The following is a 26162-nucleotide window of genomic DNA, read 5'->3' as shown; positions in this document are numbered from 1 at the left end:
ATCCTGGGCATACATAATTTTTACTTTATTTTACTTATTTTGAAATATGGAGAATAGTTCATTGTGACTAAGAAAGCCTATAAGAATTACTACTTTCGACTGGGTGTGGTGGCTCACGCCTGTAATTCCAGCACTTTGGGAGGCCAGGGCGGGCGGATCACGAGGTCAAGAGATTGAGACCATCCTGGCCAACATGGTAATGCCCCCGTCTCTACGAAAAATACAAAAATTAGCTGGGTGTGGTGGTATGCACCTGTAGTCCCATCTACTCGGGAGGCTGAGGCAGGAGAATCGCTTGAACCCGGGAGGTAGAATTTGCAGTGAGCTGAAATCGCGCCACTGTACTCCAGCCTGGCGACAGAGTGAGACTCTGTCTCTAAATAAATAAATAAATAAATACTACTTTAAAATGCAAGATTAAAATCTAAGAAATTACTTTGAAGTATTTACATATTAATCAAAACTACATTTAGTTCATTTGTTGGTTATTCTTTCTCCCCATTTCAGCTGTAATTTTGATTAAAGAAAATTCGGTTTACCTAGGTATATCATATTTAGGAAAATAGTGTGTGTTTGCTTGTTTCTTATTCACATGAATGTAACAAGATATATTTAGAAACAGGATTTTAAAAAATATTTATTTTGGGATAAGAGGAATTCGTACGTGGTAAAATTTTATGAGTTAGAATTTTGTGAATTTTGATACTAGTTAACCTTTCTACCAAATGCCTATTTATTGACATCATCAAATTCTCCTTTAAAAAGATTGTTTTTCATCACAATGTAAATAAAGCTAAGTCAAAGGGTTAGCATAGAATCCTCATATTTCTGCTTTATTTGTTCAGATTTAACATAATAATGGTTTTTATTAGATGTAGAGAAACCATAGTATGTGGGATAAATCAAATGTTGCTCTTTAATGAAGAAACAAACCTTGGGGCCCCCTATCTAATAGTAAAGCCTCTTTAAAAGCCTCTTGCCAGGTGCAGTGACTCATGCCTGTAATCCTAGCACTTTGGAAGGTCGAGGTGGGCGGATCACCTGAGGTCAGGAGTTCGAGATCAGCCCGGCCAACATGGCAAAACCCCATCTCTACTAAACATACAAAAATTAGCCGGGCGTGGTGGTGTATGTCTGTAGTCCCAGCTACTCTAGAGGCTAAGGAGGAGAACTGCTTGAACCTGGGAAGTGGAGGTTGCAGTGAGCCGAGATTGTGCCACTGCACTCTAGCCTGGGTGACAGGGCAAGACTCTCAAAAACAAACAAGCAAAACAACTCTCTAAAAATAGGTGCTTTTTTGTGCTATTAGTATCTTTTTTTTTGAGACAGAGTCTCACTCTGTTGCCAGGCTGGAGTGCAGTGGCGTGATCTCGGCTCACTGCAGTCTCCGCCTCCCCAGTTCAAGCGATTCCCCTGCCTTAGCATCCCAACTAGCTGGGACTACAGGCACGCACGACCACGCCTGGCTGATTTTTTTGTATTTTAGTAGGGACGGGGTTTCACCATGTTATCCAGGATGGTCTCGGTCTCCTGACCTCATTATCTGCCCGCCTTGGCCTCCCAAACAGATGTGAGTCACCACTAATATATATATTAGTATATATAAGATGTATAATATCTTATACAAGTTGTAATGTTGCTCAACATTGTAGACAGTTGAGCTTTAAAAATATTCTCCTTAAAAATGGTTAAATTGGGTTGGATGTGGTGGCTCATGTCTGGAACCCTAGCATTTTGGCCGAGGCAGGAGAATCACTTGAGACCAGGAGTTCAAGACCACCTTGGGCAACATGGCAAGACTTCATCTCTACAAAAGAGTTTAAAAAAGCGCGTGTCTATAGTTTCAGCTACTCGGGAGAATGATGCAGGAGGATTGCTTGAGCTCATGAGTTTGAGGCTGCAGTGAGCTGTGATGGTTCCAGTGCACTCCAGCCTGGGCAAATAGTGTGAGACCCTGTTTTACAAAAAAAGTTCAAAGTGGTAAATTTTACTATGTATATTTTACAACAATAAAATCAGTGTACCTGGCCGGGCGTGGTGGCTCACGCCTGTAATCCCAGGACTTTGGGAGGCCGAGACGGGCGGATCACGAGGTCAGGAGATCGAGACCATCCTGGCTAACCCGGTGAAACCGCGTCTCTACTAAAAATACAAAAAACTAACCGGGCGAGGTGGCGGGCGCCTGTAGTCCCAGCTACTCGGGAGGCTGAGGCAGGAGAATGGCGTGAACCCGGGAGGCGGAACTTGCAGTGAGCTGAGATCCGGCCACTGCACTCCAGTCTGGGTGACAGAGCGAGACTCTGTCTCAAAAAAAAAAAAAAATAAAATAAAATCAGTGTACCTGCTGTTTTCTATAACAGAAATTCCCATATTGATCTACATTTTCTCTCTGACTGTCCTCTATTCTTCTTGTACCTCTTGTATCCCACTACTAAGTAAACTTCCTTTTATCTTAACAAACTTTCCTTTATGTTAGCAATTTCATAGTCTTTCTTCTTGTCTGCCTTAACTGAGACTTTCATTGAAGAAACAATGGGACATTTAGATGCTCATAGTACTACTTTTGTGATTTCAGTGCCTGTGTAGACAATTACATAGTAATTGTGAACTTATTTCCAGTGATTTGCTTCTTAACTGTGCCTTAGTTAGGGATTTAGTTTTCAGGTTGTACCATAGACCTTGCCGTAACTGACACATAACCTCCCAAATCTGCCGATCTCACTGATAAAGTCAGTTCCAGCTTGTTTGTTTGGCTATACCAACCAGGACTGTATCATGATCTCTCATATAAGTTACTGTCTTAGAGTTTTAGCTGGTCTTTCCCTTCTACTCCCTTCTTTGGGTCTTTTATATTTCTGTATGATTTTCCTAGAATGTAAATGTGATTATTACATTCTGGTTAGAATTCTTCAGAGATTTTCCATTACTTAGAGAATTAAATGCACAAACAGCATGCTATGCTTGGCCCTTCACAGTTTGCCTCTGGATTTTATCAGTTACTGTCTCATATTCTGACTTTTGTATCTTTTTCTTTGGCCATATTGAAGTATTTATGTGTCTCAAACATGCCTCTGTACCTAGCGTAAGATGCTATTCTTACCTCTGCAATGCTTTCCTTGGTGTTGAGGCCGATTTAGGCAGTCGTTTCTTGTAGATTATATATACCTGAATTATATCTCTTGTCACAGTATGGCATCATTTTGTATTTGTGACTATTCATTGGTAAGATACGAACCATAATGAATTTAGTCCATGTAAAAAGGACGTAGAAAAAAAACTAAATAATATTGTTGACTTAATAATAAAACTTAAAAACCTAATAAATAATTTATAAAAAGGAAATAAAAGTAGCAAAGGAAACTATTATTCTAGCTTCCTGGTATCCAAAGAAATGTTATTAGAGTTTGTATTTTCACTATTATAATTAGAAAATTTTAACATATAGCATTCATGCTGACAAAGTAAAACTGTTGTTGATGTGATGTTTTATATTGATTTAACCCTTGTGGAAAGTTTGACAGTATATGGCATCCAGAACTGAAAAATTATTTTAAGTGTAATTATAAAGACAAGATAAAGAATAAAAGTCAGATGTAAATTTGCATGTATATTTTTATTACAATTGCATTTAAAAATGCATAGTTAGGCCACATGCGGTAGCCCACTCCTGTAATCCCAGCACTTTGAGAGGCCAGGGCAGGAGGATCGCTTGAGGCCAGGGGTTTGAGATCAGCCGGGGTAACATAGTGAGACGTTGTCTTTATTAAAAAATAAGTACATCAGCCTGGGTAACATAGTGAGACCTTGTCTTTATTAAAAAATAAGTACATAAGTACATGTATAATTAAAAGATTAGGGAATTATATATTACAGTGGTAGTAGTGATTTTGTGATGTTGGAACTATGGGTGATTTCCCTTCCTTTTATAGTATTTTCTATAATGTGGTTATGCTGTATGATTTAAAATGTATATAAATTATGCCAAAATTTGAATTTTTAAAAAGGTGTAATCCTAAATCAAAACTCTAATATAAGAGCACTCAACCATTATCCGAATAATTTTTTTCTTTCATAATGGCCTTTCAGGGTCAGAGTTGGAGGGAGATAGGTGATTGCCAGTTAAAAGTTGCTGTTGAGATAAGGTATGAGTGGCCAGCATAGAGAGTTGATCACTTAATTAAGGTTTCAAGATTGACTTATGTAGCTGTTCCTTATTTCCAAAATCTTAATCATAAATGTTTTGTTTTAAATGTAGTTTTGTTTTGGTTTTAAGGTATCAGTTTTTGGAAGAAGCTTTTCAAAATCAGAAAGGTGCAATTGAGAATCTACTGGCTAAACTTCTTGAGAAGAAGAATTATGTTCATTTTGCAGCCACTCAGGTGCAGAATAGGTAAGTTTGTTGCCTTAAAACCATAATTTTAAGAATTATTAAAGAGAAGTGGGTCCAGTTTAAATCTGTTTTTCTGCTATATTAAGCATATAAAGAAAACATTTTTTTGAGGGGGAAGTGGTATGAATTTGGGATTTTAATATTTGTTAATTAAGCAAAATTTAATTGACCAAACTTTTGTATACCCTTTTAGGACACATCTTTGTCTATTTTATAATTAATAAGACTCTAGTCTGTGTTAAACCTTAAATGTGGAAACAAAGAAATTAATATGGAGAGAGTTGACTTATAAAATTTAAAGTCGAGATTGTGTGGAAGATACAGTATAGAGAAGAGATTATCACTGGTGGACAAATTACTTCCCCATTTGTAAAACAAGCATTGAAAACAGTGCTTATGAGTAGCAGTATAAGATGAATATATGATACAGTTTCTGGCACATAGTAAGCACTTAGATTTTAGCTGCTGCTCTTGTATTTATAATTATCATCACCATTTATTATTAAAAAATTATTCTACTTTGGTATATTTCTAAGTACATTTATTGATAAGTGAGAATAGGTTCCATAAGAGAGCAGATTAACAAAGTTACGACTCTTACACCAGAAGGACAAACACTTTGAGCTGGCATAATTAAAACTAAAATTCTTGGGGGTATGAATAAGGTTAATATGTGTTTATTTTATGGACTCAAAAATATTAGGACTTCTAATGAATATTAAAGTTAATTTATGATTAAAATGATACATAGTAGATACTCAAAAGTATTAAATAATTGAATGAATAAATGAAAATAGTGCTTTACACATGGTAGAACTTTTTTTTTTTTTCTTGAGACAGAGTCTTGCTCTGTCGCCCAGGCTGGAGTGCAGTGGCGTGATCTCAGCTCACTCTGCAAGCTCCGCCTCCCGGGTTCACGCCATTCTCCTGCCTCAGCCTCCCGAGTAGCTGGGACTACAGGCATCCCCACCACGCCCGGTTAATTTTTTTGTATTTTTAGTAGAGACGAGGTTTACCATGTTAGCCAGGATGGTCTCGATCTCCTGACCTCGTGATCCACCCGACTCAGCCTCCCAAAGTTCTGGGATTATAGGCATGAGTCACTGTGCCTGGCCAGAACTTTTAATCTTAAGTAACACCAAAAGAAAATAAAAGGCTCCTCAGAGCTTGTAGATTGTACAGACACACACACACACACACACACGCACACACACACACACCATTGGTGGGTTTTTGTTTTTGGAAATGTTCAGTTGTTTTAGGTTAAACTGGTGATACGGTTGATTTGGAGAAGACTGTTTCTCAGAAATGATAAATGGGTGTCTCTTTCAAAGGAAATATAGTGAGTTGATTCATATGGCAGTCCCATATTTTTATACAGATGTTTTGTATTTACATTGTTAAGTATTTTTAAAATAGATTTTATACACATGTTCCAGAATCTGTATACAGAAGTAGAGCAAGAGGTTTACCTGTTACAAGATTGCACAGGGTTGAGGAGATTGATTTCATCTGTAGAAAGTTTTTTTAAAAAAGTATTAAAATCTCTGATGATAACTTCCCCTTTTAGACGCATTTTTCACTGACCTATCTCCATTATTTTTTAATGTACATTTTTTTCTTTCTTCAAAATTGAACATACAGTAGACTTAATTAAGTCCAATAGGAGTCTGACTGAGGCTAACTGCTGTGCTTTCAGCATGCTTAGTGATTTCTGTCTTTGGCTCAGTCATTTTATATTTGAAACCTATATTTCTTATCACTGGTTATTAGTACCTTTATATATTAAAATTATCTTCCACTCACCTTAGTAAGATAAGGACAGAACTCAAAATTTCCAAGTAAGTGCCAAATGATGTACAGAGGAGAAAAAAACCTACATTATTTCTTGGAGTGTATTGAAGTTACTAAATTCGAACTTGGCAAATGAAAGGCAGTTTAGGAGCTGAAAGCGTGGGTTATAGTTTATACAGCAGTAGAATGTATAAAAATTGAAGGCTATGTCTTACGGTTGGTGGTTGACATTTTATGTATTTTATATTGGTGGGATTCTCCACTTCCTGTTTTGTAAATACCAAGGTATCAGCCACTTCATATTTGCACCTAAAACTTCCATAACTACTTTGAGTGCTTACACCTACTTATAAAATGTCTAATAGCTGTTCTTCAAAATGGATTGAAAATGTTTTATGCCCTTTACTGTATACAAAAGGAAACCATTTTGAGAATAATTTTAAGGGGAGTGTATCAGAACCCACGTTTGAAGTGGCTAAGTTATAAATGAAAATAAATGCTTCTACGTTTAACTATTATCATTACAAAAGATAATTATTGCTTGTGACGTTGTCCTTTTGCACATTGTTCTTGGAAAGCATCCAGGTTAAACAGAACCAGTGTGCCACATTTGACACTAAACAGCAGTTACGCGTGTTTGGTGTTTGTGCATCACATTCATGTCATAGTTACTTAAGGAGATTGCCATCCAGCTTAATAAACTGTCCTTTATGAGCATAATTTAAAATAACTAAATATTAGTTTCATTATTTGTCTCTATACATAACTTATTTGGACCAAATTGATCAGGTCTTCTGAAACATGAGTTGTACATTTTGACAAAGTTTTCATTTTAATTACTCGGTTAAGTGCCCATTGGATGATTTTCTGTAACAGTTGATGATTCAGAGACCTAGGATAAGTTGATAACCTAATGATGCATTTCTCTTATTCAGGATAAAAGAAGTAAATGAGACTAACAAACGAGTAGAACAGGAAATTAAAGTGGCCATTTTCACCCTTATCAATGAAATTAATAAGAAAGGAAAATCTCTCTTACAGCAGCTAGAGGTATGGTTCAAAGCCAACATAAAACAAAAACTGCTTCTCTTGCTCTTCAGCTGTTTTTAATGTTTATTGAAAACTCTTTTAGATGGGTTGGGGGATATGGAAATAAAGTAAAATTTAAAATAAGGTTTTTAAAATTTACTTTTAGAAAAGAGACCTTTTCTAGTTAGTTATTTTGTGGCCCAATTTAATAACACTGACTTTAGCTGTATACCTTGAGAAATAGTGATGTCCTCTTAGAAATCAAATAATTGTTACTAAGACTGGGTATGGTGACTCACACCTGTAATCTCAACACTTTGGGAGCCCAAGGCAGACAGATCGCTTGAGCCCCAGGTTCCAGACCAGCCCAGGCAACATGGCGAAACCTGCCTCTACAAAAAGTACAAAAATTAGCCAGGGTGGTGGAATGCGCCAGTAGTCACAGCTGCTCAGGAAACTGAGGTGGGAGGATGGACTGAGCCCGGGAGGTCAAGGCTGCAATGGACTGTGATTGTGTCACTGTACTCCAACCTAGGCAACAGAGTGAGACCTTGTCTCCAAAACGAAAAAAAGAAAAAGAAAAAAGAAATGTTACTAAAGTATGATGTACATGAAGGCAAAGTAGTCCCACCACATTTCTTCCCCACCCCTTTAAAATGGGGCCTCAATTTAACTTTTCCGTATAGATGCATGTTGGGCTTCTGCTTGAGTCATTTGTGTGTTTTACCTTATTTTAAAAATATTTCCATAGTTTTGCAGAAAATGCTCATTTTGAAATTTATAAACCTTAAACTTAGTGAAAATGTTGTGATATTAGGTATTTATATTGCATATTTTGAAGTTAATTTGCAGGTATAAGTTTCTAGATGAAAATCTAGTCAGTTCGTGAAATCTAAATTTTTAATCAAAGTCTACACTGCCCATTTGATTTATTAGCAAATTTCAAATATGAGTTTTCTGAGAAATTGAAGTTTTAGAAAGAGAAATGTTTCCTAATTGAAAATTTCATGCTCTGGAAAGTTGAAATTTTGGAAAGAGAAATGTTTCCCGATTGAAAATTTCATGCTAACTAGGCCCAGATGATATGGGGATTATTTTTTCTGCACCATTGAATAGTAATAATGATGTGTTTGACTACTTCCACTAACCTTAAATTGTCAATAGAAACACAATTTGTGAGAGTAAAAGTACTCTTGGCCGGGCGCGGTGGCTCACGCCTGTAATCCTAGCACTTTGGGAGGCTGAGGTGGGTGGATCACAAGGTCAGGAGTTCGAGACCAGCCTGGCCAACATGGTGAAACCCCATCTCTACTAAAAATATACAGAAATTAGCTGGGCATGGTGGCGTATGCTTGTAATCCCAGCTACTCAGGATGCTGAGGCAGGAGAATTGCTTGAACCCAGGTGGTGGAGGTTGTAGTGAGTCAAGATTGTGCCACTCCACCCTGGGCAACAGAGTGAGACTCCGTCTCAAAATTAAAAATTTAAAAAAAAAAAAAAGTACTCTTGTGCAGATTGTTGAAGTCGTGGGTCCCTTTTCTTACTGTACACCAGTCTGTTGCATTTAACCCTAATAGGTTTTTTTCCCCCAAAAGGACCCATGTGAATAGAGAGCACTTAGTAACTATTTTTGATACACTTAAACTTACTGTAAATACATTTGAACTGTACATCTAAAATAGTATTTGTAAAACCATTTCAAGAGTTTCTGAATTAAAAGATGCCTCTTAAGATCCCTTGAGCCTGGGAAGCGGAGTTTGCAGTGAACCAAGATTGCACCACTGCGCTCCAGCCTGAGGGACAGAGTGAGACCCTGTTTAAAAAAAAAAAAAAAGCCTCTTAAGGCTAAAGTGTATACAAATACCTAATGATAAATATACCACTAACATGGTGGTAATTTAAAATAAATGTTTTCTAGTGTAATACGTTCTTAAACTTTGTAGAAGAAACGTTTTCCTAAGCTTTATAAAAGGAATGTAGTAAACCAAACTTCTGTCAGTTGAACACTTTTATCCATTGATTTACATTATAAAATGAACAACTTCTTTCCTTAGGAAAAATATTGTCCAGAAAACCAACTTGAGACATTTTTTGGGAGAAAGTTCTTAAGAAAGTAGTAGATGAGTTGTTTAGCACGCTGAATGTCAAAAGTATGTTGGACATTACCCATCCCTCCTGGGGTGATTTTAGTTCCCATAAAGCAGTTTATTTTTCCTTTGCAGTGTTTCTCTGAAATTGGTTTTTGCAGTTTGGTCGGTCCTCACTTCTTTGTTCTCTATGAACTTCTGTCATATGAAAAGTTTCCCTAATTCTACTGTTGGAACTCTGGAAGTTACCTTTTTCATTTTGTCTTGTATATTTAAGAGAGATTTTAACTTCATTCTCATGCCATACCAGGAGGTGGCACTGGTGACACAAAATTTTTTTTAGCCTTTAAAGTATATTAAGATTACATAAATTTATTTCTAAAGTTAGCTCCTTATGCTATAAATACCATATATTAGATTAACCTAATAGGATGACACTATTTTTAACAGACAAATGTTGATAGAAAAGAGACATTAACTAACATTAATTTCTATATGTGGAATATCCTTTTTTGCTTAGAGCACTAAGTTTTAGTCCCATTTTGTTAGTGGCTTTTCCACTGATTGATGATAGGCTTGCTAAATAATCATGGAGGTTATTCACTTAGCCCATTTTTAAAGGAAGTATAGGTATTGTGCCCATTTGCATTAGAAATGTGGGGTTGATTTTTTTCATATAGAATTCTTCAGCGAAGTTCTTGTTCTGTTTCAGAATGTTACAAAGGAAAGACAGATGAAGTTACTACAGCAGCAGAATGACATCACAGGCCTTTCCCGGCAGGTGAAGCATGTTATGAACTTCACAAATTGGGCAATTGCAAGTGGCAGCAGCACAGCACTACTGTACAGCAAGCGACTGGTGAGACACATACTGTTTTTATTTTTCTTTAATGGACTTTATTAAGATATATATTCAGTGAACTGCACCTGTTTAAAGTATACATTTTAATTTTGGCAAATGTAACCGCTACCACATCAAGATACAGAAAACTTCCTTCACCCCCCAAAGTTTCCTCATTCCCCCAGGCAGCCACTAATCTGATTTCTATCATTTTTTAGAAATTCATATAAGTGGAATTATATTGTATGTACTCTTTTGAAGATGCCTAGTATCTTAATGCAATTTATTACCCAAAATGGCAGAAATTCAAGCACGTACATTTGATTTGATTGCTAATTTAAATGTTGATGCTGCATAATCTGAGGCTGACACTGTGGAAATATATGTGCTTTTTTGTCTTAATATCTTTATCTTATGTTTTCCCAGTTGATATTTAATTTTGAGACTAATGTGGATTTTTTTTCCCTTTAAGATTACTTTCCAGTTGCGTCATATTTTGAAAGCCCGGTGTGATCCTGTCCCTGCTGCTAACGGAGCAATACGTTTCCATTGTGATCCCACCTTCTGGGCAAAGAATGTAGTCAATTTAGGTGAGAAATAATGAGTTTTGTGAATATAACTTGGAACACTGAATTAGGAGGAGAAAATAAAGCAAATTTAGATAAAATTTTTAACTTTAAAATATAAAACTATTTACGTTTTACATTTTATGTAAAAATATGTTGTTATTCATTGGAAACTCACTTTAGCTGTGGTTTTGTATGCCAGTCATTACGTCTTAAGAAAGTTGAGAGTCTACTCTGTATATATTTTTTTAATGTGTACTGTTTCTAGACCCCCGACCCGCTATCTTTTAAATTTATATTGACTGTTTCATATAGAAATCTTAGCAAATGATTCATTGTCTGGAATAATTTCATAGGTGTTTAGTTGTTTAATTAAGCCAAATTGTGCATTAGCAGCAGACTTTTAGGATGCTAATGTGTCCAGTAGTTAGGTCCTGAGGAATGTTTGAAAGATAAGAGTAGCTCTTTTCACATGGAAGAGAAATGGATTTTGCTTTTGTTTACAGCATAGTATGGACCTAAAGACCATAGATGAAAGTTACAGAGAGCTCAATTAAAACACATGCACACAAACTTCTTAGCAATTAGAGAGCTATCTACAGATTGAGTAAACTCACTTTCAGAACAGTTAAGTCTTAAACAGTGGGAATTGTAAAAGCAGAGGCTGATTGCCCTTCTGTTATTTAAAAAAAAAAAAAAGTAATCTTTGCATACAAGAAAAAAATTATATTCAAATTTAGCTATAGCCTTAGTTCTGGCATCAGCCAGCTGTTTCTGTGTGACATGGTAGCTAAGAATGGTTTTTATGTTTTCAACTGGTTGTAAAAACAAAAACCAAGGACTGTGAGACAGATCTTATGTGGCCTGCCAAGCATAAAATATTTACTCTGTGGCCCATTACAGGGAAAGCCTGTCAACCTGCGCCTTAAATCACATCTTCCTAAAATTTGGCCTCTGTCCCTGGAAATCTATGGCTCCGTAAAAAGCAAGGAAAACCATCACTTCTAAGGATATAAGTTGTTTAAAGCATTCAGTATTTCCTCAGAAGATGCTTTTGTGGCATTGTAATGCTCTGCCTTGCATATTTTGGCAATTCAAAGGCAGATGGAATCAGTATTAGCAATCTCGAGTATTCTTGAGTAAGTCTTGTCATGGGAGAATTGATTTAGATTGATTAGATAGGCCTCTTCTAATAGATATCTCTTTTAGTCTCTTAGTTTTCTGTACGTCTGTGTAAAAAAGAATAAAGGCAGAGAATATATTTTTCTGAATAACCAAAAGTCATTTATTCAGTTTTGGAATGTATTAAGTTTCTGATCATCATCATCATCATCTTTAAACTGACTCCATTCCCTGCTGTACCGTTGGAGCTTTGAGGTGCTGGTAGTTGTCAGAGGAAAGAGGAAAACATGGTGATTACTCAACAAAGTAGATGATTTAGTTGATTATATGCAAATTCTCATTTTTTAAATTTTTCAGGTAATCTAGTAATAGAGAGTAAACCAACTCCTGGTTATACTCCTAATGTTGTAGTTGGGCAAGTTCCTCCGGGGACAAACCATATTAGTAAAACCCCTGGACAGATTAACTTAGCACAGCTTCGACTTCAGCACATGCAACAACAAGTGTATGCACAGAAACATCAGCAGTTGCAACAGATGAGGATGCAGCAACCACCAGCACCTGTACCAACTACAACAACAACAACACAACAGCATCCTAGACAAGCAGCCCCTCAGATGTTACAACAACAGGTAAGTATGGTGTTACTACATTATTGATAGAAATTATGAAGTCCTCAACACGACACTTTTTCCTATGTAAGAAAGTTACACATTTCAGAGTTACTAGCAGGACTTTGAGCAGAGCTCAAAAGTCAGAGTTTAAATATTTGCTGTGGTTATGATGGTGATATAAGGGAGGTATGAAGAAAGGCAGTAAATAAATTTTCTTGGGAAACAGAATTAATTCACTAATACTGTGGAAGGATGTAAGTTCTCATCCTTTCACATCAAATCTTTTTTGTTTTCCACGTGTAATTGTGTGGACCAAAGGACCAGATTGTTTCTGCCTGGGATCTGACATGTTCCTTAGGCATTTGTTCAAATCATTCCTATCCGTATGTGTCTTTTGCTGTCTCCACTGCCATCCCAATCAAAACTATTAATCCAGAATGGATTAAGTTAATGTTGATACGCTTTAAACACACATACAGAGAGAAAGAGAGGGAACGGAAAAGAGAGAGAGAGAAAAGGGAAATTAGGGAGTGATACACAAACTAGTCATTACCAGTCCTCTGGGGATTGGGGCTAGCGATAAGAATTATTTATACTTTTTACTTTATACCCTTTTATCTTGACTCAATTATTTTTATGATTACATTTTATAATTAAAATATAAATTTATTTTAAAATTATTACATAAATTGCAATTTCTACTTTTTGTAGCCTCCTCGATTGATCAGTGTGCAAACAATGCAAAGAGGCAACATGAACTGTGGAGCTTTTCAAGCCCATCAGATGAGACTCGCTCAGAATGCTGCCAGAATACCCGGGATACCCAGGCACAGCGGCCCTCAGTATTCCATGATGCAGCCACACCTCCAAAGACAAGTATGCCTAGAGTTACATTTGTAAGAATCCTACAATTTTAAAATTAAAAGACACCATTTTCTTAATCACTTTTTGAGAGCAGGTCATTGACATGTTTGAGAATTTGATTAATGCTGTATATCCTCTTGTCCCAGAAAAATAAACATACACATGAGATTTTGTATTTAATTTTAAGAGCTTTTAAAAATTGCCTTAAGTGCATCATATACTATGGGTTAAGAAACCCTGATATAGTTAACCCATTCAATTTACAGAAGTGAAAAACAAATCTAATGAGCTGGTGATTTTACCCACAATCACAAAAAGCAGTGATAAAATAGCAAGAACCTTAATGCTGCTCTGCTCTTTTAATGTGACTTTTTGATCCTAATATATAAAAAGGGCTTTGAGAGTAATAGAGCTAACTGTATTTTTTTTTAACCTTTTCTGTACTCAAATATTGTTCCTTTTAGGATGTAGATACATTTTAATAAGTGTATTTAGATACATGTTTCATAATCTTTGCCTAGTTATGTTTATATGGGAGATATGAGTATAAAGTGAGGCCACTTTTTCATAGGATTTCTAGTTACAATAGAGTTTATTTTTTAACTCTTAGAATGATGTTTCTCAAAACATGTTTTAAAGACCATCAGAATCACCAGTCAGCTTGGGTGGGGTGGGTGACCTTGTCAGAATAGATTCCTAGCCATAACCACTGAATCAGAATTTCTAGGTGGGGAGTACTCAGTAATATTTAAGTTTGTACTAAGTCTCTCAGGTCAGTCTGCATAGTAAAGTTGGAGAAACACTGTCCTAGAACAGTGGTCCTTCAACTTTTTGGTCCATGTACGTCGAGAAAGAGCTCCTTAAAATAACACGCTTCTTGGCTGGGACTGGTGGCTCACACCTGTAGTCCCAGCATTTTGGGAGGCCGAGGCAGGAGGATTGCTTGAGCCCAGGAGTTCATGACCAGCCTGGGCAACATAGCAAGACCCTGTTTCTAGTTTTTTTTTAAAAAAAAAAAGGAAAAAAAATATATACTCGCTCACATTTGAAGGCTTTCATTTAAAATTTCCATTATAGGTTTAAGTTTAAATAGTTTCAAAAGCTATACTTTATAGCATGTTATAAAAATTGATGCTGTAAAGTTGAAAAACCTTTACATTATTTTAAATGAATCCACCGGAATTCTAAATACCCTAGCAAGCTCTCCTTGGACTTGAATTTCACTTCTACTTCTTCAACAGAGTTTTGATCTTACTGTAATATAGTTTTGTTTGATAGATATAGATTAGCCTATTGTAATTGTCTGCAGGAAAAAATGTTTGTTGTAATAAATTGTTAAATTTCCAGTGACAATAGGGTTATTATTAAGCTTTAAAACTTTTTCTGTGAACCGAATTATCATTATATTATACCTCCACAATTGTGGAAACAAAATGGGTGTATTTACATGGTTTAAGAATATTAGAAGATACAAAACTCTTTTGGATATACATTTCTTTGAGCTAGTTGGAGACTTTTTGCCTCCTGCTTTTGGTTATGTATGTTTGTATGCTGTTACTTGTTTTTAAAATAAGTCAGATTTCAACACAGGTTTTTATTGCTAGTTTTTTGGGATTTGTTTTTATGTAATGCTTAGGAAACTTGTTTACAAAATTATGTATTTGGGAATTAAAATAATTTTATTATGGTAATATCCCTCAATTCTTTGAATTTTTTCTAGATTATACGCTGAGAAAATGATCTATCAAAACTATTTAAAAACTTTTTGTCAGTGACAACTTCCTTTTTGTTAATCATCAAATATTCAAACCCATTTGAAGGTTTGTTACCCAGGTTTTGGAGTCAGACACCCAACATCATTATTTCCAATTGTACCTTTGATTATTTCTACAGGTTTTTTTTTTTTTCTTCTTGGTGCAGTGTGCCTAGAATAAGATTTAGGAATGGTCAAAGGTGTGGTGTTCTTCTGTCAAGGGTGGGGGAAGGGCAGTTGCAAAAGTAGTGGAAAAGGAGATCCAGCAGAGCATGGCACATTCTCAGGCATATCAGATTTTTTTTTTTCTTTTTAAAGAGCACATACAAAAGGTTGAGGATCTGAACATTTATTTCCTTCAGACTTTTCACATAATCATATACCCCTTAGTTCATGGAAAGCCTTCAAGTATTTCTAGGGTCCAAGTACACCTTGTCAGAGCACAGAAGCTAAACAATCAGACAATGAATCATCTCAGAACATTTTTCTTAGACTTTGAGTATACCTCTACAGAAATCACTGGATGTTATTAAGCATTTTTAGTTTTTAAATATTTCAAATGATTTATTTGTATGTGTATAATTCGTTTTCTTAAGATGTTCTTCTATGTTGTCTTAAATGATGCTCATAACAACCCTCACGATGAAACAAGTGAGATATTGTTATCCACATTTCTAAATGACTGAGATTATGTGATTTGTCTAAGGTCACACAGTATTAGAGTCAGGACTTGATGCCATTTTTCCTTTCTGTAAATTCATTGTTCTTTCTACCGCATCAAGCTGCATTATGTAATTGTTTTTATTAGAAAATGACTAAGGGTTGAAGAGGAATAATGACCGAAAGGTAGTTCTCTTACCCTGGTGTTTGAAAATTTGGAGGCTTACAGATTCTCTATTACATACTTCCTTGTTATGAAATAAGATCATATCACCAGGCTGACGTGTTGGGAAATTATTGGCAAGTCTGCCTTTGCCTAGATACTACACAAAAATGAATGGAAAAATGAAAAGGCTAAGTTTGAACTGTTCTTCTCCTGAATAAGTTTGAAAGGGCCCACTTCTTTGTTTCTTGTTTCCTTCCTAAACTAAAAATTATAAAGGTATAGTTTATATTCAGCGATTCTGGCAGATCAAGTAATGATAATGTCTTCTTTCTTATTAGCACTCAAACCCAGGGCATGCTGGACCCTTTCCTGTAGTATCGGTACACAACACCACAATCAACCCAACGAGCCCTACTACAGCAACTATGGCAAATGCAAACCGAGGTCCCACCAGCCCATCTGTTACAGCAATAGAGCTAATCCCCTCAGTTACCAATCCAGAGAACCTTCCATCGCTGCCAGATATTCCACCCATACAGGTTTGTATTTAAGTTGAATGAGGCTTCATTAAACTTAATGTTAATTACAGAGTTAGAATATTTCAGAGTTTTTTTTTTTTTTTTAATTCAAGATCAACATTTCCTTGAAATTTCTAAAGAGTAAAGTCTAAATCACTAAAAGTCTCATCCAGTCTAACTGAAACTTTTGTCAACATCCTCGCTTTCCCCGTTCCGCGCCCACCCTCTCCCCAGCCTCCAGTTAACCACCTTTCTATTCTCTGTTTCTATGAGATGGACATTTTTAGATTTCACATGTGAGATTAGTATTTGTCTTTCGGTGCCTGGCTTATTATACATAGCATAATGTATGTATAATGAATGGTTCCTTTCATGTTGTTGCAAGATGACAGAATTTCCTTCTTTTTAGAGGCCGTATAGTATATTCCATTGTATATGTATACCACTTTTATTTATTTATTTATTTATTTATTTTGAGATGGAGTCTTGCTGTGTCGCCCAGGCTGGAGTGCAGTGGTGCCATCTCGGCTCACTGCAAGCTCCGCCTCCCAGGTTCACGCCATTCTCCTGCCTCAGCCTCCAGAGCAGCTGGGACTACAGGCACCCACCACCACGCCTGGCTAATTTTTTGTATTTTTAGTAGAGACGGGTTTCACCATGTTAGCTAGGATGGTCTCGATCTCCTGACCTCATGATTCGCCCACCTCAGCCTCCCAGAGTGCTGAAATTACAGGCGTGAGCCACTGCACCCAGCCATGTATACCATATTTTTAAAAATCCATTCATCCGTTGATGGACATTTAGATTGCTTACATATCTTGGCTATTGTGAATAATGCTGAAGTGAGCATGGGAGTGCAGATAATTTCTCTGATATAACAATTTCAGTTCTTTTGGATATAAATTTCAGTGATCTCTTGCATTGCATGGTGACCACAGTTTATTGATAGTGTATTATATATTTTAAAATTCCAAAAATGGATTTTTAATGTTCTCACCACAAAAAAATGATGGGTTAGTGGGTTAGATATGTTCATTAGCTTGATTCAGTCTTTCTATAACATAGATCAGAACATTACATTGTACACCATAAGTAGACACATTGTTATTTGCCAGTTAAACAAAAAAGAGTTAAGTATAAATATTTGAGTCTTGAAAAGTTATTTAGCTAAAACTAGCATTCCTCAATATTTTAGAGTTCTGGGGAATTGAATGTCGTATGAATAGCAAATTATGGGACTGTCTAAACGGAAGTACAATAATGGTGGATTAATATCACCTTTGCTAAAAGGTTAGTTACTCCCTTTCTACACCTGCCACAGGCAAACGTTGTTCAGATGATGCACTCCTGGTGTGAGTTTGGAGCCAGAGAGAAGACCCAGGACCAAAATGTGGTTAGATCTTTGTTGTTCTTCTGTTAAATCCAAAAGGGGTAGTCAGTTGGGCTGAGAAAAGGATGGGGTTGGAAGGCCAAGATAGTAGACACTTTGAGGCTTATACCGAGAGCGGGAAATGATGGAGGAGAGGAATAGATGGAATGTGAAGGACCTTTGAGTGAGGGCTTTTGCCCCTTTCAACTGAAGAAAAGTATCCTTTGGATCCTTCTGAAATTTCACCAATTTGTTTCAGTTAAAAGCATTTTCTTTTAAAATGTAAATATAATCTGCCCGCATTATACTGAATTTTATTTTATGCAATGTATGAGTTACTTTCATATCTTGGAGTCTGGGATCACCATAGGAACAAGGAGCAATGAAACTGTTGTGACAGTAGCACCCTTGATTCTTTCTGTGGCTACAGTTTAGTGTTTTGTTTTAGTGAGTTTTAATGGGCTTATATAAGAGTTTTAAAAGATATTTCTAGAGCTTCAAACATTTTTTAAAAAATTTTATTTAAAGTAAGTGTGTATATTTAAGGTAACAACATGATGTTAAACATATACGTAGTAAACTGGTTACTATGGTGAAACAAATTAACATATCCATCATCTCATGTAATTACCCATCCCCCTGCTCCTGTAAGAGCAGCAATAATTTACTCATTTAGCGAAAATTTTGAATACAATGCACTATTAACAAAATTTTTCAGAAATCACTAACATATTGTGAATTCTGTCAGTCTGATTGCTTCCCTAATATTAGGAGAAGTCTTTTTTGGCTGAGGGATTGGTAGTTTTATTGGTGATGAGAGGACTGGACCATACAGAATGGAAACTTTTTAAATACAAATTAAAAAGTAACATTTCTAAGATAACAGCTTATAGTTTGCAGCTTATAGTTTGCAAAGAGCTTTCACAGGCAATATATAAGTTTAATGCTTAAAATCACCTGATATGTAATATCCCTGTTTTATAGATAAGAGTAAGAGAGGTTCATATAACCGCCTGATGGGTTAATTCTGTCCACCGCACAAACAAAATCAATTCACGGAGACCATGGCATTGCAGTAAAAAAAGAATTTAATTGACATGAGGCCACCCACGCCACACAAGAGACGGAGTTATTACTCACATCACTCTTTGAAGGCTTGTAGTTTAGGGGTCTGGTCTTGTCTTGTCTTGTCTTGTCTTTTCTTTTCTTTTCTTTTCTTTTTTCTTTTCTTTCTTTTCTTTTCTTTTCTTTTTTCTTTTCTTTTCTTTTTTTTTGAGATGGGGTCTAGCTCTGTTGCCCAGGCTGGAGTGCAGTGGTGCAATCTTGACTCACTGCAACCTCCACCTCTGAGGCTCAAGCTATTCTCCTGCCTCAGCCTCCTGAGTAGCTGAAAGCACACGCCACCAGGCTCGGCTAATTTTTGTATTTTAGTAGAGACAGAGTTTCATCATGTTGACCAGGCTGGTCTTGAACTCCTGACCTCAAGTGATCCACCCGCCTTGGCCTCCCAAGGTATTGGGATTACAGGCGTGAGCCACTGTGCCTGGCAGTTTAGGGGTTTTTCAAAGGTAGTTTGGTGGAAGGGGTAGGGGCAGTAAGGCAATGGGTGCTTGCTGCTGATTGGTTGGGTGATGCAGTCATAGGGGCGTGGGAAAATCCCCCTTACTTGCTGAATCGCTTCTGGGTGGGGCCACAGGAGGGCTTGTTGGAGGGCTTGTTGGGTCCAGGTGGAGCCATTGTCTGTGTCAGATATGCAAGAAACCTCAAAAAATATCTAAAAAGGCCAGTCTTAGGTTCAGCAATAGTGATGTTATCTGCAGGAGTAATTAAGGAAGTTATCTATCTTATGACCTCCAGAGTAATGGCTGGCAGTCCTTTATGTCAACACCTTAGCAGAATTCAGGCTCCTTTCCTCCTGCTAGCCTGGTGGTCTCTTTTTAACTTTACAAAGGCAGTTGAGTTTTGGGGAAGGGCTGTTATGTGAACTATAAACTAAATGTCTCCCAAAGTCAGCTTGTCTCAAGCCCAGGAATAATTAATGTCAGCATGAAGGCTAAAGGCAAAGAAGAGGGAGGTTGACTAGATTAGATCCTCCCTGACTCTTTCACTGATAGAATTTTTGCAAAGGCAGTAATACAGTTTGGCTCTGTCCTCACCCAAATCTCACCTCGAATTGTAATCCGCACTTGTCGAGGGAAGGACCTGTTAGGAAGTAATTGGATCATGGGGGTGGTTTCCCTCATGCTGTTCTTACAAGATCTGATGGTTTTTAAAGTGGCAGTTTCCTCTGCACTGACTCTCTCTCCTACCACCTTGTGAAGGTGCCTGCTTCCCCTTTGCCTTCTGCCATGATTGTAGGTTTCCTGGGGCCTCCCCAGCCATGCAAAACTGTGAATCAATTAAACCTCTTTTGTTTATAAATTACCCAGTCTCAGGTAGTATCTCTATAGCCATGTGAAATTAATGCAGGCAGTTTCATTAGTGACTTTCCTAGAGTCACATGATAGATAGAAAAGTTGGAATTGGCCGGGCGCGGTGGCTCAAGCCTGTAATCCCAGCACTTTGGGAGGCCGAGACGGGCGAATCACGAGGTCAGGAGATCGAGACCATCCTGGCTAACACGGTGAAACCCCGTCTCTATTAAGAAATACAAAAAACTAGCGGGCGCCTGTAGTCGCCAGCTACCTCGGGAGGCTGAGGCTGGAGAATGGCGTGAACCCGGGAGGCGGAGCTTGCAGTGAGCTGAGATCCGGCCACTGCACTCCAGCCTGGGTGACAGAGTGAGACTCCGTCTCAAAAAAAAAAAAAAAAAAAAGAAAAGTTGGAGTTTTAGGCTGGGTGCAGGGGCTCTCACACCTGTAATCCCAGGACTTTGGGAGGCTGAGGCTGGCAGATACCTGAGGTCAGGAGTTCGAGACCAGCCTGACCAACATGGAGAAACCCCGTCTCTACTAAAGATACAAAATTAGCCACACGTGGTGGTGCATGCCTGTAATCCCAGCACTTTGGGAGGCTGAGGCTGGCAGATCACCTGAGGTCAGGAGTTCGAGACCAGCCTGACCAACATGGAGAAACCCCGTCTCTACTAAAGGTACAAAATCAGCCACACGTGGTGGTGCATGCCTGTAATCCCAGCTGTTCGGGAGGCTGAGGCAGGAGAGTTGCTTGAACCTGGGAGATGGAGGTTGCAGTGAGCTGAGATCACGCCATTGCACTCCAACCTGGGTAACAAGAGTGAACCTCTATCTCAAGAAAATAAATAATAAGAAAAGTTGGAGTTTTAAGTCCAGACTACTAATTATAAGTCCAGTTCTTTCTCTACATTACCTGTAACAATACCAGGGAGGTAGTTTGGGATTGTAGGCCTGGAAAGACATGGTATTGAGAGCTTTGGGCAGCCGGAGGTATGCACAGTTTAACAATGTCATTCAGTTTTTACTAAGCACTTACCTTATGCTAAAGTTCTCAAGCATTGAGGATAAGAAGATAAACAAGACTTGGTTCTAGTTCTTAAGAACCTTACAAAGGGAGAGGCAAGTATCATCTTTTTTTTAAAAATATAATTCATATACCATGAGATCCACTCTAAAAATGTACAGTTCAGTGGTTTTTAGTACATTCACAAGATTGTACGACCATTACCACTAATTCAAGAATGTTTTCATCACCTCAAAAGAAATGGTACTCATTAGCAGTCACTCATATCCTTCTCTTCCAGCCCCTGGAAACCACTAATCTACTTTGTCTCTATGGACGTTGCACAGTATGAATGGAATTATATTTGGCCTTTGATGTCTGGCTTCTTTTCCTTAGCATGATGTTTTCCAGGTCTGTCCATATTTTAGCATGTATTAGGATTTCATTTTTTTTATGGCTGAATAATATTTCATTGTATACATATATCATTTTTTCATCATCAGTGAACATTTGCTTTTCTTCTCTGGCTGTCAGGAGTAATGCTGCTGTGAGCTTTCATGTACAGGTTCATACAAGTATGAACATAGTGTACTAAGCTGTTGTTGCATTGCTGGTTATAAAGAAAAGAGGTTTAATTGTGTAACTGTTCTGCAGGTTTTACAGGAAGCATATTTAAGCCCATTTATGGATTATTTTTAACTCTTCTTGTACTTAATTTGGCTAGATTAAGAATTCACATGGAGAAAACCTAGCATTAGCATTAGTTTAAGCTGCTGAAATAGCCAAGATAGCTAAGTTTAAGATTCAAATGTAGAGGTGAAGTCTCAGTTTTTTTTGCCTGATAAGAAAAACTTCCTCAAGGACTGAATTGCACTTTAGTGTGTAGATATGAGATATGGTTTGTTGGTCAAGATAGAGATGTTGTTTTAGACTTGGGAAATGGTATATGCAATGGTTTGAGGGAGTGAAAAGGCACAACTGGGAGTAATAAGATAGAAGTGAGTTGTTATACAAAATAGAATAGATGAGGAATTATTTGTATAGCTATTGATATATACTAAGTCAGATGTATTAATGGTGATATAGTTAGGTAACTAGAAGAAATATATTAAAATGAAGAATTTTAGCTTTACATTTTGTTTATGCAAGAAGGTAATAGGAGATAGTAACTGGAAAACAGGGAATGTTTTGTAGTATTTTTAGTGTTTCACTTATGGTACAGTACATGTATTTCATTAATCAGGTTTAGAACCTTTCTGTTAGTTGGTAAAATGTAGTATTTTCCTGATGATCAGTAGAATAGCAGCTAAATATGGAATCCTTTTATTAGGTTCAAGGCCAAGTCTTCAATACAGCATAACATTAGAGCATTTCTGGAAACATGGGTCACTATTAATGTACTTGTATATTTTCTTTAACAAATATCTGAGAAACTTACCATGTATTAGACCCTAGGTACTGATTATATAAGGATCAAATGGAAATGGTCCTTGACCTCAAGGAGTTTCTTGTATAATAGGGAGGTAGTTTTCTTTTGTTCTTTTTTATTGTTGTTCTTTTTTTTTTGGTTGGAGTCTTTCTCTGTTGCTCAGGCTGGAGTGCAGTAGCGCAGTCTTGGCTCATTGCAACCTCCACCTCCTGGGCTCAAGCAATTCTTCTGCCTCAGCCTTCCGAGTAGCTGGGACTATGGGTGTGCACCACCCCGCCCGGCTAGTTTTTTGGATTTTTAGTAGAGAAAGGGTTTCACCGTGTTTTTCAGGCCGGTCTCGAACTCCTGACCACAGGTGACCCGCCCACCTTGGCCTCCCAAAGTGCTGGGATTACAGGCCTGAGCCACTGCACCTGACCGGGTGACAGTTTTCTAAACAGGGTCAAAACAGTGAGCTTATTGGTACAAATGGATGTGTATAGATGACAGTGAAAGAGTAGAGGCAGAAGATTCTACCTCTGCCTGTGGAAGTCGGAATCGACTTTATATGAGATCATCTTAAATTTGGACTTGAAAGATAAGTAGGCAAGTGTTAGCTAGTCAAGGTTAGTTAGAAGGCAGATATTCCAGATAAGAATTATGTATGCTGAAGCAACAAAGGGCATGAAAGGAGTGTGAGATTCAAAGCAGTTAGGTATACTGTAGATGATAATTTCAAGTCTGAGGTCAGATTTTGTGATTTTTCTTTTTTATGCTGACTTTGTCACTGTTTTATTTTAAGCTGTCTTAAACCTGGGTGCAGTGGCTCTGACTGTAGTCCCAGCACTTTGAGGAGACCAAGACAGGAAGAGCACTTGAGGCCAGGAGTTCGAGACTAGCCTGGGCAACATAGCAAGACCCAGTTTCTACAAAAAAAAATTAAAAATGAGCCGGGCATCTTGGCATGGACCTGTAGTCCTAGCTGCTTGGGAAGCTGAGACAGGAGGATCCCTTTAGTCCAGGGGTTCAAGGTTGCAGTGAGTTGTGATCGTGCCACTGCCCTCCAGCCTGGGCAACAAAGTGAGACCCTGTCTCAAAAAAAAAAAAAAAAAAAAAAAAATAGAATCTACCTTATGGATATGTTGGTAAGATTAAGTTTGGTGCCTGACATGTAAGTATTCAATAAATGTTAGCTGTTACGATTATTTTTCTCTTTCTTTTTTCACTAACCCTCATTATTAAAAAGTAACCTTTGGGAGGAAGGACCCCTATTATGCTTTCATATTATGCTTAATAGGAAAATTATAACCATTCATACAAGTGTGTTGAGTACTTTGTACTAGTCTTGAGGAACAGTGGAGATGAGAGAGACCTGCTGTCATAGAGTTTACAGGCCAGGAGAATGCAGACATTTATAGATTTTTAAAAACCCTACCTATAATAAATTGTATAGCATTACTCAAAGGGGAAATTATAAGGCATCAACCTAAGGTGAGTATATACCAGGAGAACCCAATAAAACCTAGAGGGTTGTTAAAGCCTCTTTGAAACCTGGAAGCTGGGTAAGAGTTAGTAGGGAGATGTCAGCAGTAAATTTTATTAGGAAAAAGAGCAGAATTTCAAATCCCACAAAGTCTGAAGAAACTGGGCACTTTTGAAGAACAGAAAAAAGTCCAGTGAAGAACAGGAAAGAGAGAAGGGCCTAGTTCTATAGAGGAAAATGGAAACTAGATCAGGTAGGGCGTTTGTTAAACTGCATAAAAGATTTTGGATTTTATCCTAAACTCAATGAGAAACCATTTTTGAAGGGTTTTGGTGGGGTAGGAGTAGTGTACATGACCTATCAGATTTGCCTACTTTTTAAAGGCCTTCATGAGCCATGTAAAACCACTGTAGCTTTTAAAAAAGAAAAAGGAAAAAAATAAAAATAGCTGTCTATCCCGTTCTTTCACCTGACTAAATCCCAGCACTATAACCAATTGGTGTACATCCTTTCAGATTTTTCCCTAGGAATATACAAACATGAATTTTAAAACACGTGTGTGTGTGTGTGTGTGTGTGTGTTTTAATATATTTTGGTTTGTTTTGTTTTGTTTTGAGACAGGGTCTCACTCTTTTGCTGAGGCTGGAGTGCAGTGGTGCTCAAGGGATCCTTCTATCTCAGTCTCCCCAGTAACTGGGACTACGGGCACACACTACCATGCCTGGCTAATTTTTAAAGTTTTCTTTTGTAGAGATGGGGTCTTGCTACTAATAGTTCACTGGGCTGGTTTTGAGCTCCTAGTCTCAAGTGATCCTCTTACCTTGGCATCCCAAAGTGTTGTGATTACAGATATGAGCCAACAGGCCCATCGTGTAATTTTTTTTAAGTAACAGAAAATGAGATTATACCACATGTACACACCTAGTGCTATAAATACTGTGTTGCAAGTTTTACATTTGTTTTTACATTTTTGCTTTTGGACTTTTTCTTTTCTTCTTTGTTTTTTTTTTGAGATGGAGTTTCACTCTTGTTGCCCAGGTTGATGTGCAGTGGCACAATCTCGGCTCACCTCAACCTCTTGCCTCCTAGGTTCAAATGATTCTTCTACCTCAGCCTCCTGAGTAGCTGGGATTACAGGTGCGCACCACCACGCACGGCTAATTTTGTATTTTTAGTAGAGACGGGGTTTCTTCATGTTGGTCAGGCTGGTCTCAAACTCCCAACCTCAGGTGATCTGCTCACCTCGGCCTCCTAAAGTGCTGGGATTACAGGTGTGAGCCACCATGCCTAGCTGCTTTTGGACTGTTTCATGTCAGTCCTTAGAGCTTTCTTGTGTTTTAATCCATATAGTATTCCATTTCATTGGATGTTTGTTTAGCCCTCTCTTGGTGAACTTTTGGTTTATCTCTCATATGTTACTATTAAAAACAAAGCTGCATTTGTGAAAAGATATTAACGTCATTAGTCATTAGGAAAATGCAAGTTAAAATCACGGCGAGATGTACCATGACACGCTTATTAGGATGACTAAAATTAAATAGACTTAACATTAACCATAGCAAGTATTGGTGAGAATGTGGAGGAACTAGAACCTTCAGACACTGTTGGGATTGTAAAATGGTACAATCACTTTGAAAAAAGTTCAATTTCTTTAAAAGTTAAACATGTATCTGTCATAATGATTCAGCCCTTCTGCTTTTATTTGCCAAAAGAAAACAGGAAATATAGCTCTACAGAGATTCGTACTCACATGTTTATAGCAGCTTAATTTTAATAAGACAAAAACTGGAAACAACCCAAATGTCCACCTGCAGATAAATGGATAAACAAATTATGTGTTCATGTAATAGAATATTAACCAACAGTGAAAAGGAATGACCTTGATCCAACAGCAAGGATAAATCTCATTTATACTGAGTGAAAAAAATAGATGAAAAAAGCATACAGTATATAATTCAAATTATATAAAACTCTAGGAAAAAAAAAAAAACTAAAGCCAAAGAAAGCAAATGAGTGGTTGGTTGAGGACAGGTTGTTTGAGAGAGAGATTGAGTACCATGGGGCATGAGGAATCTTGGGGG

At 37.4% G+C, this 26162-nt stretch overlaps 1 protein-coding gene across 6 annotated transcripts in view; it reads left to right on the top strand.

The window, feature by feature from the left end:
* Positions 1-26162, top strand: part of TRIM33 (tripartite motif containing 33) — a 121864-nt gene that overhangs the window by 75999 nt on the left and 19703 nt on the right. For 3 of the 6 annotated variants that reach the window (XM_021922406.2, XM_009215920.4, XM_003892431.5), the window contains exons 5-12: positions 4274-4390; positions 7120-7234; positions 10013-10159; positions 10614-10731; positions 12187-12461; positions 13155-13319; positions 16225-16425; positions 17726-17797. In XM_021922406.2, the coding sequence (XP_021778098.1) occupies positions 4274-4390; positions 7120-7234; positions 10013-10159; positions 10614-10731; positions 12187-12461; positions 13155-13319; positions 16225-16425; positions 17726-17797 (1210 nt within the window). The remainder of the gene's footprint in view (positions 1-4273; positions 4391-7119; positions 7235-10012; positions 10160-10613; positions 10732-12186; positions 12462-13154; positions 13320-16224; positions 16426-17725; positions 17798-26162) is intronic. The other 3 variants (XM_003892430.5, XM_003892429.5, XM_021922389.2) reach the window with 2 other exon arrangements.

This window comes from Papio anubis, chromosome 1 (assembly GCF_008728515.1).
Source record: "Papio anubis isolate 15944 chromosome 1, Panubis1.0, whole genome shotgun sequence".
Taxonomy (NCBI): Eukaryota; Metazoa; Chordata; class Mammalia; order Primates; family Cercopithecidae; genus Papio; species Papio anubis.
This window is presented reverse-complemented; position numbering and strand designations above follow the sequence as displayed.